The 15438-nt window shown below is 30.7% G+C and overlaps 1 protein-coding gene across 5 annotated transcripts in view; it reads left to right on the top strand.

Annotated features, from left to right (window-relative positions):
- The window catches only part of LOC140040359 (diacylglycerol kinase beta-like), a 113979-nt gene that overhangs the window by 92617 nt on the left and 5924 nt on the right, over nucleotides 1–15438 (top strand). For all 5 annotated transcript variants that reach the window (XM_072086238.1, XM_072086236.1, XM_072086237.1 and 2 more), the window contains 7 exons: nucleotides 1458–1606; nucleotides 4159–4244; nucleotides 5427–5516; nucleotides 6467–6627; nucleotides 6912–7067; nucleotides 8846–9065; nucleotides 9490–9671. In XM_072086238.1, the coding sequence (XP_071942339.1) occupies nucleotides 1458–1606; nucleotides 4159–4244; nucleotides 5427–5516; nucleotides 6467–6627; nucleotides 6912–7067; nucleotides 8846–9065; nucleotides 9490–9671 (1044 nt within the window). The remainder of the gene's footprint in view (nucleotides 1–1457; nucleotides 1607–4158; nucleotides 4245–5426; nucleotides 5517–6466; nucleotides 6628–6911; nucleotides 7068–8845; nucleotides 9066–9489; nucleotides 9672–15438) is intronic.

Genomic DNA, 15438 nt, shown 5'->3' with positions numbered 1-15438 from the left:
CTGAAAAGAACTCAAATTAAACTAATACATTTATTTTATATATTTTTTTATTTTTTTTATTTGAACAATTATACATTTTGAAAGCCTTTTTTGTATTGTTTCCACAGCAGGTGCCCTGTATATTTGGAAATGAAATAAAAAAAATATATTTTATATTAATTCACATATGTAACAGCAAGGATTCCCCTACTAAGAATAAATTAATAAATTAAATACATAAATAAACATAATTTTATAAAAGAAACATTACATTGTGATGAGGATAGACTTCAAATCAAAATTAAACCACGCCACCCCAAACCACCCGCCATTTATTTTTACTTGGGATACCCGAGTTTAGGACTCTCTCATCTTCTCTTCTTCCATCCAGCACTATTGAGTAAAAAGTGCGATTTATAAAGTACTACTCCTCCCTTATTCGTTGTAGTATTGAGCTGGGATTTGGCATGAATATACTACAGGGACATGTCCTCAAAGCTATAGAGCTGGATTTTTTAATTTCAAACCGGATGCAGCCATATGACGTCTCGAAGATGGTACCGTATAGCCGTATTTGGTAGCGAGGTTATTGATGTGTATGTGACGTCACATCCCGTCTTATGACGTCATTACAGCTTCTTTTGTTGTACCCCGAGTATCGCACATTCGTGCTTATTTATTTATTTCATTTATAACTCAATATCAAAAATTACCATATTTTCCATAATCAGTGAATGTCATGTCATTCAGTTGTGAATTTTTCTCTTTTTTCACTGTTAACAATTATTGACTAAAATCCAGGTGTGCATGAGTTTTTTTCTCAGAAAATATTGGTATCTAAATATTTATAAATTTTCTCTTATAACTAATTGATTAGTATTATAATATTTGCATACATTGCTGATTTAAATTATTCACCAATTTTCAATAATTTTAAAGCAGAAAATTTATTGAAATATGTTTTTGGAAAGGTTATAATACAGGAAAGGTTGAAAAGTTCATTTTTGAAAAATGTTATATAACACAAAGACTAGACTGGTCTCAATTTGGATTTTGATTACAAATATTAAAGAAGAAATATTTCAGATATGCATCCGATTTATATTTTTCAAGTAGAGTAACAATATACGTATAGATCTATTTGTCTTGGTTAAATATCTTTCAAGATAATTTTGTCTTCCAAAAATATAGATGACTTGGTCTGTGCATTTTCCATAATTTAGTTTTTTACAGTAGGGACAAAATATGTTTAAACAATGTAGCCAATGCATATTGAAGAAACAACTTAACGACACAACAACTTTCTCCCTAATAGGGATATCCACTGAATAGGAATTAGCCACAGTATTAAAACATATATTGTCCCTCATTTGTTTCACAAGAAAGTGTCTTCTTTGAAGGGGTTCCAAAGGAGGGTTTTGACTGGTGAGATTTTAGTTTTGATATTTATTTAAGTAAATGTTTTTCTTTTTGTGAAGGTTACACCCCCGGTTGGTACCCATCCTCTTCTAGTATTTGTGAATCCTAAGAGTGGAGGTCGTCAAGGAGAAAAAATAGAACGAAAGTTTCAGTATTTGTTGAACCCAAGACAAGTGTATGACCTATCAAAAGGAGGACCAATGGCAGGGTAAGTAAACAATGCTATCAATAGTTTATATTATTTATTTATATTTTTTATTATTTTACTCCTGAGAGTCATCAAAAATCTAAAATAAAAATTGCAAAAAACACAAGATACACAACATCAAAAACCTTAAATAAAAAAAAATATAAGATACACAAAAGAAAAGGTAATCAGGCCTGCCATAGATACTGGAGTCATCGGGCGAGTCACCTAATCATCCCACACTGTAAATGGATATTAAGTTTCTTTTTAAAAAGTGAAAGTAAGTGGGCAGTTCATTCCAATATTGAGGTCCGAGGACCGAAAACGAACTGCTACCAGTTTTAGTTTTCGTAAATGGCACCACAAGTCTGTTAGTGTCAGAAGTTTACCCAGTAAAGAGTGAAATTAAAATAAGTTTATTCTTACCTGCTTTACCCAGCATCATGGTAAAACAGATATAATGAATCCAAGTGTGAACTTAGAAGATTTGACTGAATTAAACTTTCCAGTATTTTATTTTTCAACTTCTGTTTCCAATAATAGTCAATATAAACAATTCATTTTTATTATTATCATTACTGTAAATAATCATTGTATATTTTTTATAATTAATATTTATATTGGTCTTGTTTTTTTGTAAAAATCTACTGTAATATTATACCTTATTGTGGTTACCATTATAACAAATGTACGATTGATTGAATAAAGTTCACATATAGAGTTCAACTGCTCAATTTGACCAAAAAAATCAAGTGTGAATAAGGCCTTAGTTGATAATGATGATATAAAACATAGAATTATAGTAAAGAATGTTGATATATTAGAGAGCATTATATGAAGGTATCAAATGCATATAATCAACACCTCCTGAGAATATCTCAATTTTCAATGTCATTAACAGATACTCTCATATATCATGTGAAACAAATATTAATACTGCCCTCACAGCTAACTTCACAAACCAATATGTATACAGTTTATAGTAGAGCTAAGGTTTTTAGTTTCAAAGTTTTAACTGAGTGTAATTTAATTTAAAATGTTAGTGAGTATAATTAAATGTAAGTAAAATAAATATAAATAAATATTAAATATATTGTCTTATACATAATCAAATTACAATAGTACAATATACATTTTAAATGTACAAATTAAATTTAGCGAAACTGAACATTAAAAGTAAATATAAGCTTATGCCATGTTACCTTCAAATTTGATTGAATGAGAACTGTGCATAATTAGGTGACTAATTTAAATATAACATTTCAGATTTTGTTTCTTTAAATTAAAATGGAAGTAATTCACTTGATTAAAACTACAAAATAGTCTATTCAAAGTCTGATTTTGTTAATCTTTTCATAATTTCTTTTTTTTAAATGTTTTTTCCATACATCTTTAACCTTTTATTTATTAAATGTTACCGTTATCTTTGAATGAATTTTTGCATTAAAAATGTATCATAGTTTATTGCCCATCATCCGTCATTACCGACAACACAGATATATTACTGTAGACATTTTTACAATTGGATTACCTTATGAGGACTTTAATTACCATGCAGGGTACAATTCCTTTCTTTGAATTATCTAAATCCTATACAATAACAATTAAGCAATCTGTCAGCGTAGGGACGCATTAGTAGCCATTCTAACAAGAACCGTTTTTGTCTAAGATCCGTCTTGTAGAAGGCCAAGGTTTTGCATATTGACGTCAATGAACAAATTGTTAATATCGGTGATATACACGCAAGTGAGAAATTTATAGGGTAATTTTGGTTACGTAATGTGAGAGGGTAACATTAGAAGTATACAAAGCTACGTGAACATAACAATTTATCCCAAGTCATTGAAATAGGACAATTTATGGCTGTTAATTTAAATGGAAAGGTTTTTTTTAATTCTACATAAACAAATATTAGCTATCTTTACAAAGAAAAAATCTAGCACATATGTAACATTAATACATTTATTTACTACAAGTTTATTGACATATTACATTAAATTATTCCATTAAAAATTACAATTATATAATAAAAAATATGAAGTTATAATGCTGTATGTACCATTATAGATTCTGCTACAATGATTAAGTTCACTTAGGTTGGCCATGGTTTCCCCAATTTCATTTCATGTATTGAAATTGACCGAATAAATAAAATAATTAAATGAAAGTTAACATCAACTTGCATTTTAAATGTTGTTGACATAAGAAAAATAAAACAATTTTTAAACATGAATATGTATGCCCACCGGAGGAATGTCACTGCACTGTTGACTTTCATCCCCAATTTCCAACAAACCATGTTTCAATAAAAAATATAATGACTTGTTGGTGGTGATTAGTTACCATTTTAAATGCAGATTGGAGGTTTCAATTTCGGATGACATACGCAAATATTATCTTGCACGGACGTAGGATCCGCCAAAGCTATGTCATGGAATTGAGCGAGGAAGCGTGTCCCGATGTCCCCACAATGAATTAGCATTACGTAACTAGATTGTACTGTAGGTCATCATAAATCAAAAACTTTCTATTTTAGGTAATTCAATTATAATTTATGAATGTTATTTTTCTAGCCTCAAATTTTTCTGGGAGGTAAACAATGCCAGAATATTGTGTTGTGGAGGTGATGGAACTGTAGGCTGGGTTTTAGACTGCATGGGTAAGTTGTTATTTTTGTATCAACAACCATGCGCAGTGTAGAGTTTGTAATATATTACAGTACAGAAAATATTGGAAAAATTATTCCATGACATAGTCAGAATATTATTGGTTTATATATTAGAACCCCTATTAAAGAGTATAATGTCATGACCCCAACAAAATGGCTCCTTCATAGGGCTGTCTCCTGAATAAAGGTTTGTTGTAGTGTCAAAACCTATTGGTCTTAATTCATTTGGTCTGTTTCAACCTTATTCTCAAGTTTGCTGAATTATTTTTGATGCAATAATTTTGCTATAGCATTATTAAAGCAATTTTATTGATATAAATTGATAATATAATTTTTTGAAAAATAATGATCTTCCACAGCATTTGATAATTTTGTGTGTAAAGATCTCCATTCTGTCTTGCTATTTGTAATACAAATATTATTATGAGTGTTTGATCTATTAGTAAAGGATAATGGTGTACAATATCTGTCATAAATGTGAGAATGTTATGTGTACTGTTAAAATGCGTTACTTAAGTAAGTTAATTGCGTTCCCTTGACTCATTTCACTCACCATTAACTGCTAAACTAACTGAAAAAAACAGCTCATCCCAATTCATGATAATCTTAAGAATTTCTTCGGCGAATGAAAAGAGGTGTTTTTACTTTGGATTCTGTTTATAGTTTTGAAATTGACAACTGTATCAGAAGTAGAAGTCTCTTTTTAACTTTGGGGCCTTTGGGATTTCTTTGATGAACTTTAACCTTTATGAAATCTTGTTTATCATGCGATGTTAGAACATTGATAAAGTCAACTTGTGATTACTAAATGTAATGATACCATATTTTACATACAGTAACATATTTCAGTGTTCTCCCAATTAAGACAATTAAGTAAAATATTTTAAAAATTTACACACACAAAAAAATCTTATTTTCTGAAGGCAGGTTTTAAATACTGTAATACAAAAGCATTTGGGATTATTTTGAATAAAATTCTTGTTTTGGAAAAGTTTTCGGGGAGTACAGTTTTGTGATCCAGAAATTGTTGTCGTATATAAGATAGAGATAAATAAAATAATATAAGTAATGTACACATAAATACAATCACTATGTGATCATTAGTTTAATCAAATGTATCCAATGCTTGGCAGGTTCAGGGTCTTGTTTCGATGATGATTATTTCTTTTACAGATAAGTTGAACTTACCGAATCGTCCGCCAGTGGCTGTGTTGCCCTTAGGTACAGGCAATGATTTAGCACGCTGCTTAAACTGGGGTGGAGGTGAGATTTGTTTGACCTTTTTCTTTTAATAATCAATTAAAACTGGTCTGTTACATGTGTTTTCTAAAAACATTTGTTTAGTATAACTGACAATGAAAACAAAAATTATTTTCATTATAAAATACATTTTTCCAGTTTTGTGTAGAGTAATTCAAATCTTGTTTCAGATTTTGAATATGTGATATGTCTATTTATATATTTATATATAAACACAACAGGCACAAAACATGAATTCAAACATGATATACTGAAATTTAATTAATTAATACAAAAATATCTTATATAAATAATTATTTCTTATAATGATATGTACATTATAATTTTCCTTGATCAATAATTATAAACATTTTATTTCCAAATGTTTTATAACAAAAAAATGCTATCATGCACACATTTTTTTATTGTACAATTGTAAGAAAGTAAACCAAAGTATCATTGAAAATTATTCAATGTTTTTAATTAATACCCTCACATTTATAATCGTAAAATTTATAAGAAAATGTTAGCTGTTTAGTAAAACTGAAACGTGTACTGACAAACTGTTAGAATAGAAACAAACACATTAATATTGGAGGTATTAAACAGTCATTAACTAATTGTTCTGTGTACTTTGTTGTTTAGCTAAGTGCCTCAATACCAACAAATGTGAACTTAACATTGAACAGGTTAAGTTAAGAAAAACATGATTGACCTTTGACCCTTATTAGACACTACAACTGATAACAAGTATTGAGGCGTACCTAAAGAAATCGTAATAATGATCATAATGAATTGCAGATACGTTTCAATGTATAATCTTAAATGACAATGTCAGTTAAACACGTGTTATACTAAAGAACCTATAGAGAAAGTAAAACTTTTTTTTTCTTGTTTTTTTCTTTTATTCAGTTCAGTGTTTTAGATACATGACTGAAAAGCAAGTTTGATTCTATTCTGTTTTTTCTTGATAGGTTATGTTGGAGCTAGTCTAACGAAAACAATGAAGGATTTAGAGAATTCAAGAATGGTATACCTTGACAGGTGGCATATTGAATTCAGCACAACTAACACAGAAGAACAGGGTGATCCCGTACCTTACAACATCATAAATAACTACTTCTCTATCGGTGTGGTAAGTTATGTCACAGGAGAGAATTAATAGTGGATTTGTTAAGATAATTTATATAATCACCTCAGCGTAATTAAGATTACAACATACATAATTAGTATCTACGTTGGTATTGGTTTGAGGTGGATGGCATGGCAACAACTAGTGTAGCCACACTCAACTTTAACTGAAATCATTGAACTTACTAAACCATTCAACTTTAGATTAAAACAGGTTATTTGATTTAATTACCCATGTTGAATATTATTCTATTAAATGTACGAATTATGAATATTTGTCTTTAATAGGATGCGGCCATCGCAAACAGATTCCATCAAATGAGAGAGCGCCACCCAGAGAAGTTTAACAGTCGAATGAAAAATAAACTTTGGTATTTTGAATTTGGAACTTCAGAAACCTTTTCATCAACTTGTAAAAATTTACATGAAGATATTGACATTATGGTAAGAATTGTTACCAAATCTACAATACTTCAATTTGTTTCTAAAACTGGGAAGGAAAGTGACAAATCCACCATTGAAAGCTGCACCTTCCTTCCGCCTATCCCTTTTCCCCTTTTCTTCTTCCCATTCCTTACTTCTTCCCCCATCCGTTCTTCCCTTTCCGTCCCTTCCTCCCTCTCCATTCCATCCTTCCTCTCCATCCCTTCCTCTTAACCTCATCCCTTCTTCCCTCCTCGTCCCTTCTTCTCTCCCTATCCATCCCTTCCTCCCAACTTCATCCCTTCCTCCCTCCTAAATCCCTTCTTTCCTCCCTATCCATTCCTCCATGTCCCTTCCTTCATCTCTATTCCTTCCTATCCATTCCTTACTATCTATTCCTCCCTGGCCTTTCCTCCCTATTCATTCCTCCCTATTCATTCCTTCCTATCCATTCCTCCCTGTCCCTTCCTCCCTATTCATTCCTTCCTATTAATTCCTTCCTATCCATTCCTTCCCGTCCCTTCCTCCCTATTCATTCCTTCCTATCCATTCCTCCCTGTCCCTTCTTCCTTATTCATTCCTTCCTATTAATTCCTTCCTATCCATTCCTTCCTGTCCCTTCCTCCCTATTCATTCCTCCCTATTCATTCCCCCCTATCCATTCATCCCTATCCATTCTTTCCTATCCGTTCCTTCCTCCCCTTCCCCCTCACACCACAGCAAACAAAAGTTCTCTTGAATTCTATCGTACTAATCCACTATAAATGCATAATGCTTTATATTGATCGTTGTTGTTGTTTTTGTTCTGCTTACTCTAGCGTAAAATACTGTCATCTAAAAAATAATCCGTCTGTGTTTAGGAGTTTTATGAGTTTTATTAGTTTTAACATTTCAAAAACAATGTGCTTTACAACATCTTTAGATTGTGAGAATTCCCACTTTACGAGCTAATCTCCTTAACCTCCTAGTCAAGGCAAAACATGTTTCTCTTACTCTTACAATTTCTTCGTTAAAAGTTTCAGTCAATTGCTCGTTAGTTTGCTTGAATCCACTTAAACTACATGGACATTTCGGATTCAGTCCACTAGTTAATCTTTTAAGCAACGTAAAGATTCATTGCACTGCGCTAATGTTTACAGGTAATTCACAAAGCATCATTCTTGAATGTCCGACCTTTATTTCGTTTTTAAAATTAAAATTCTAGTCCTCTAGAAATTGGCAAATGTCCTTCTTGTCAACATGAGTGGTACTGCAAATTATCCTAAGACAAATACAATTCTCATTTCGCATCATTGCCATTTGATAAATGGCGCATTCCGTGATATTTTCGATTGTGGAATTAAGGTAAGCAGTGATTTGAATGATGTGCGTTTAATTTATTTGAAAGGGACAAATTAATTAATGCTTACACTAAGAGCAATTGCAAGTCCAAAATCATTTTGCGAGAAGCTTCCTAAACAAATGTGTAAGTCTGAATGTTTCATAGATTTAATTTCATGATCGTTACTATGTATCGGATGCTAAACTTTTGATCTCGGTTATTTCTGAAGATATCATGTTTTTTAATGCAGGCTTTTCGTACAATCCACTTGATACTTGTGCTTTTACGTTACTTTCAGTTTTTCACAAGCACTGTCATTCATTTTCAAGGTCACCATTTGACATTTTTATTGGAAAAATATTAGAACATTTCAAAGCCGGACCAAAATGGAGTTGTATTAATTTGTATTTAAAATTTTCCCATATTTCAACACATATTAACTGCAATGTTTACCATTTGGTTTTATTTTATCAAATAGTGCGATGGTGTATCACTAGACCTCGCAAACGGGCCTTCACTTGAGGGAATTGCGATCTTGAATATCCCGAGCATCTATGGCGGATCGAACCTTTGGGGCGAGAACCCTAGCACAAAGAAGCGTGCCAGGATTGCAAAGAGGGCGCAGAAACAGAAAGATTCGGGCCACACTAATGTTGCAGCTACACAGTCAAATGTAGATCTGCTATCTGCTGAACAATGTAAGTTTACAACTAGGCTTGATGTAGGTGTGTGCCCAATATGGAGCTTGTGATTTGGGATGATTGATGGCATAGGACCTACGTATGTCATTGGTCATTGCCTTGACCTATAAACCACCAAATAAAGTGAGGGAGAAAATGAAAAAAAAACACTAACCTAACTCATTTAACACAGCACAATATGTAAGAAAAACAAATTTAATTCAGCCCTTATTCACACATTGTGAAATGTTTTTTTTTTTTTAACAACAAAATAATACTAAATTAAAATTGAGCTTAAGAATATCAAACAGTCTTTATGTACTAAAAAAAAATTTAAAATATATATTATTATTTTAGTATTGTTTTCTAGGAATATTAATAAACTTTTAACATTATTATTTCCACATTTTGAATACTATAAATTGACTTTCATTTTTAATAGCAATTGGAGATAAGAAGATCGAGGTTGTAGGCTTAGATAGTTCACTTCATGTTGGGCAAGTGAAAGCAGGGATTCGTTCTTCTGGGCGACGGCTTGCCCAATGCTCCACAGTCACTATACGTACACGGAAACGGTTACCTATGCAAATTGATGGTGAACCGTGGCTTCAACCACCGTGCACAGTAAGTAACAGCCAGTTACTGCTTTCAATATTTAATGTTTTAATTGTTTGTCTTTAATGATGATAACTTATAATTACTGTGTATTAATATTTTTTTTGTGTTTGTGTGAATATAGCAAAAAAAAATTGATTTGGTTTAATTTAATGTAGTACCATAATGAAAAATTTGTTTTTGGTTTGTTTAATTCTTGGTGTTGAAAAACATGCATGCCCACCATTTGATATCTGAGTGTAAATGGATTACTGTATATTTTCTCACTTAAAATATTAAAAATGAATGTGCTAATTGTTAGCTACTGATTAAATCTATATCATTCACAACATCATAAATTTTCCAAACATTGTGGTAAAGTCACTGATCTGAAAACTAAAAAGAGGTAACATTATTTTGATTATTGATAGTTTTCCATGCAACTCAATCAAATTTGCTTATAAATTTGGTTTTTAAAATTAATCAGAATAATCGCTGTCATTTAGATCATAAATAAATTGGTTGACACAAAAAAAATGGCACATCTAATGGATTATTACAAGTTATAGAGTATTGTTGAAAGTCATGTTGTTTGTGTCCTGGTTGGATATTCAACTTTTTAAAATGAATTCTTAAGGAATTAAAGCATAATAACACAAGTTTCATCATTCAGTTTTGTTGAATTTACCGGATATCATTCCATATCTCCCAATTATGATTCTTCCTCTTCTTTTGTATCCCATGTATCTGTCACTGACTCGTCCTCTTTTTTTATCCCTATATCCAACACTTCAATCCAATTCTTTAAACATATAAAGCTCTGTCTATACTATCAAACTAGTTCAACAAAAAAGTGTGATGTGCCCAAATATGGTAGTGATATTCCCAAATAGGGTAGTGATATGACATAATCATGTCCATATAATGGACACATCACATTTGTTTGTCACATAAAGTTTGATAGAGTAGATAGAGCTTAACATCTCAAGCAATTATTTTCTCCAAACTAAGATTTCCCATTTAATCTTCTATTGTTTTCAAGCAAACTTTGATATTTTAATATGATATTTTTTATAATTCAACTGTCTTAAAAGTTGCAATAAAAGTAATCTTAGCTTATTATTGAAATCTATTAAATGCTTGTTCGCCAAGACATTTTGACATTTAACTGTATTAAATTGTTTTCCCCTTTATAAAATGTTTACATCAAATTGTATTTTTTTTCCAGATAAGATGTTCTTGATTATGAATTGTTAGGAAATAATATACTAATTTAGTAATAAATAATTTTGGAATTTTGGAGGTCATTATGGGTCACAAAAGCATTGAAAAAAAATTACAGTGAAATGGTTAAATGGTTACATTCTAAGTTTGCCTTGAAAATTATCTATTTAAAGTAGTCATTTAAACCAGCATTATTATCTTTTAACTTAAAGTTTGGAAACTAATCTAATTTGTTATGATTGCTTTCTGCTACAAATTGTATTTATTTGCCATACTTATTTTACTGTTTTGATTGGACAAAAAGAATTTTCATGTCGATGGCCACTAACTTCTTGCATTGAATACTTTTAATTTAGTGCTACTTAAAATGATCAATTACTTAATCAATTATTTATCTCCGATTAGTCAGATATTGACGTATCAAATTTATCAAAATGTTTTTTTATTGTACATTGTCCATCAGGAGTATTTACTACCTGGATGTCATTAGTAAAAAGTATGTATCAATTTTAAAGACATTTCGCTGTCTTTTGATAGATTTACATTACATTGTTATGTAATATATTTGAAAGAGTATAGTAGAATGGTTTACAAGCAAAATAGACATACTAGCTCATATACTCATTTATTCAATCAAATAATACAATTGAAGGATGTGTCTTTACTATCGCCGCTCTTTCTGTCTCAAAGTAGTTAATTTACAGACTGATTACCCGAGTAATTTTACTCGAATCTCTCTAGTATGTTTCCTCACTTGTTTTTCATTTATTCTTCGACCTTTTGTACCCTCTGTGAACTTTAACAGAGAAATGAGAATGTCAACAAACTACGATTTAAAACCCCCCGTCCTTCACCCCTTTAAAAGACGATGTATACTCATTTGTAAATTGTCCTTTTGAAATAATCCTTGTAGACTGAGATGTATAGCTATGAAGATTTAGATGATCAGTTATGTTTAAACCTTTTTCCTCTTTTTTTCCCCTTATCTATTTTCCTGTTAGATTTTGTTATGCAACCATCAGAAATAGTTTATTTGCCTTTTTATATTGATCTATAGGTTTCTTTTTGTGAGAAGTTGCTCAACTTGAAAAATGTTTTTTTTTGTTTAAAGTCTGATTCTTATATTATGCACAAAAGAAAAACACAATTACTGTATTAAAACGTTTGAAATATAATTAGCAGTCGGTTAAATTTGTTCCGTGGTCTTTGCTTCAAATCCAGTGACATGCCTCAAAGTTTTTGTTAAATATTAGATGATCTGTTGATTATCTGTTAAAATTTAAAATGAATAAATAATAGTAATGATCTAGATTCTAACTTATGTCTGGTTCTACTCAAATCCCTACACCTCAAATGAGAATTAACATGATATAGTTTATCCATATCCTATCACGTTACTTGCTGTTATAGATGTGTATGAAATACTTTTTTTTTTAATGAATTTTTGTGTTGATAAACTACAATACTAAACAACAATATTGAATCAAGTTTAATCCTATTAATAATATTGCATATTATGATAGTAAATTTTTGCTAAAAACCTTGATTTTGAACTATAATCCATGAGAAATGATCCCTTTACCACAACATGATGGAAAATATCCTGCGGAAGAAGGAGACATGTAAAATGTAGGATATATCACCAACATGTATGAATGCATACATCATGAAAAAAGGGTATATTTAGTTTTTTTTTATAAGGCATTAATCATTGTCATTGTGGCTTGACACCACCACAAGATGTGTGTTTTGCAATTTACATTTTAGGGATTTGCTTGCCTGTGTATCAATTTAAGAAGTTAGGTTTAAGGTTACAATGGGTATGTGAACAGCAAAATTTTTTAAAATATGTATTTAATTTGACAAGATTTTTTTAAATTCCCACACATAATTAATGAATTTACTAGGTAGCATCATGTGAGATATTCAGAAATTAATGATGTGTCTTTGGAGATCCTGCTTTGTGAATTAATATACTGAAAGATGTAGGCATATCAATTTGATCTCTGGTGTGTGTGTGTGTACAATTGAGGGACTAGTGCTGTTCCCCGTACTACGCCAAGAGTGTTAAAAGAGTTGCTGTCCAATAGGGTTTGAACAATAATACCCTTACAGCCCCAGTGGTCTAATGGTTAGGACATCTGCATATCAAGGTTCGAATCTTGGTTTGGACTTTTTCTCATTCTCACAAATTTCCTCATCTTCAATAATAATATTATATTTCGTATTGAGTTCTACATTTCATATCCCTGTCTTAACAAATGTTTCAGTTTTGCACTTTTGCCCAGATTTAGAATTCTCAAAATGATGGACGATTGCAAATTGAACGTTGAGAGATTGAGTGTATGTTGCCTCGTGGAACACAAGAGGGAGTGCGTGTAGCACTTGTCTTGTTGTTTCACAGAACACCCATGAACTTCATCTAATCTGGGGCATAGCTATGTAGTTGTGTACATCATTTAGTTTACTAAGATCTGTACATTTGCTCCATGCAATTTTTGAGACAAGCTCTTATTTAAAGTTACACCTCATCATTCTTGAGGAACGAGTAAAATGATAGTTCGTTTTGTTCATTTTCCTTCTTCTGTAACATTTTCTCTTTCACCTTTATTCCATCAAAGGGTTTACTAAAGTACCTGAAAACACTCTTTTTATTCAATCTTATGGTTGTTTGGACCACCGACTTTTTTGATTCATGAAATATGAAACTGTGCTCAGACCTGATTTGGATTTTCAGATATCTTATGGTGACTTAGTTTTTACGAGACTGTGTAGATGTCGAGTTGTAAAGTCATTATGCGCATGTTTGAAAACGTATGGGTATGCACAGCCCCATGGTGGGTATCTGAAAAAACACCAATTCCATTCAATCAGTTGAGGTTGTTTACTTTGTTTGTTAGAAGTTAGTTTCTTGTTAGATAATAATTTCTTGTTATTTGTTAGATTCTGATTTGCAGATTGTTTTGTTTGTCATTCGTCAGGTTTAAATCTTTACTTATAATTTCATTAACTTTTAGCCTGTTGCAGGTTTTATTTAAATTTTTTTATTTTATTTATTTTTTTTTCAAAAAACCTGAAATGTTTTTGCAACCAATCCTGTGGCAATAAATTATCCTTTGTGTTAGAAATTGTAAAATGTGCGTTAGAATAACAGATGATAAATAGACGTGATGTGTTGTCTACATTTATAGTTTAATAACGTGCATATCCCTAGAGCTAGACTTGGACGCAGTAAGACTGCAATCAAACATGTTAATGTGCAAATTGTCTGCTAACACAATAATATTCTAACACTTAACGTGTAAATACCATATAGATTGGTGTCCAGGCCACACTTTCTTGCTCATTAAGACACTAATTCCTTTGGACAAAGTAAACCTAATTGCTTGCACAATTTCACGTACGAGAAGAACTCGTCACCCAAGTACGCTAACGCAAAATGCACATTAGTTGTGTATGGGATAATTAGTGAAGGCTTTAAGTATACACATAGGTACGATTAGAAACAAGTTAAATTGTTGTAAAATTTCTACGTAAACTTTTCTGTTTTATAAACTTACGAATGCATATTTATCAAAATGATTTCCTTACAATTAACATAATTGATATTATAATATTTATTGAATTTATTTTATATTGCAATAGTATTTTTGGTGAATCAAGTCTCTTTTTTAAAATATAATTTATCTGTCGTTTATTTTCATCATTATAAAGTTTAAGCTGAGTTTTAAAACAAAGAATCTTTAAAGTCATCAATAACAATTTCAAAAGAAATAAAATTTCAATTTTTGATCAAATATAGCAAAAGGCATCAATCTTACTCTCTTCACAGCTGTACAATGTGCACTAGGCTAAAATATCATGTGACTTAAAAACATAAAGTCGTCGGCGTAAGTCTACGCACCCTGTGGCTCACTCGTGACAGATAGAGCGCCGTTCAGAAATGAGTAAGATTTATTTTAACATGGACTTTAAGAAAGCCATATATAATTGAGGCAATGGAACAAAGTGGAGAAAAAAATAATTAATAGTTGGACATTGATAAATAAAGTTGAATATCTCAGGCAGTGAAATGACGTTTAGTTAATAGCCTTTAGATTACTCTACATTGTACATACGTTTACCATTGTTGAAATTCTTTGATATGAATAACATTATTACCATCGTTTATTATCTTTTGATCGGAAACTTCAAGATTAATGAGATAATATAATCATTGCAGTACATTAGTTTTATTTGTTATCTTGTTTAGTCATGAGTTTTTCTTCTAATGCTACTACATTTTTTAATAATTTGTTTTTTCTCTTAATTCGTTCTTTATTTAATCAAGCAATTAAACATAATAATGACCATAGTAATATTATATAGTACAATGATTTTTGTAATAAAAAATCGTAATAATAGAAATAATATTATGATATAGCCTAATTTACATTAGTAATTAATAATAAAAGATAACAATAACTATAAGAAAGATAAATTTTATTTAACAAATTATTAATAAATAAGTACAAGTAAACTAATTAATCAAATCAATTTTTATTCCATAAACTTAAACATAAGGTTATGTACA

This window comes from Antedon mediterranea, chromosome 2 (genome assembly GCF_964355755.1).
Source record: "Antedon mediterranea chromosome 2, ecAntMedi1.1, whole genome shotgun sequence".
Lineage (NCBI taxonomy): Eukaryota > Metazoa > Echinodermata > Crinoidea > Comatulida > Antedonidae > Antedon > Antedon mediterranea.
This window is presented reverse-complemented; position numbering and strand designations above follow the sequence as displayed.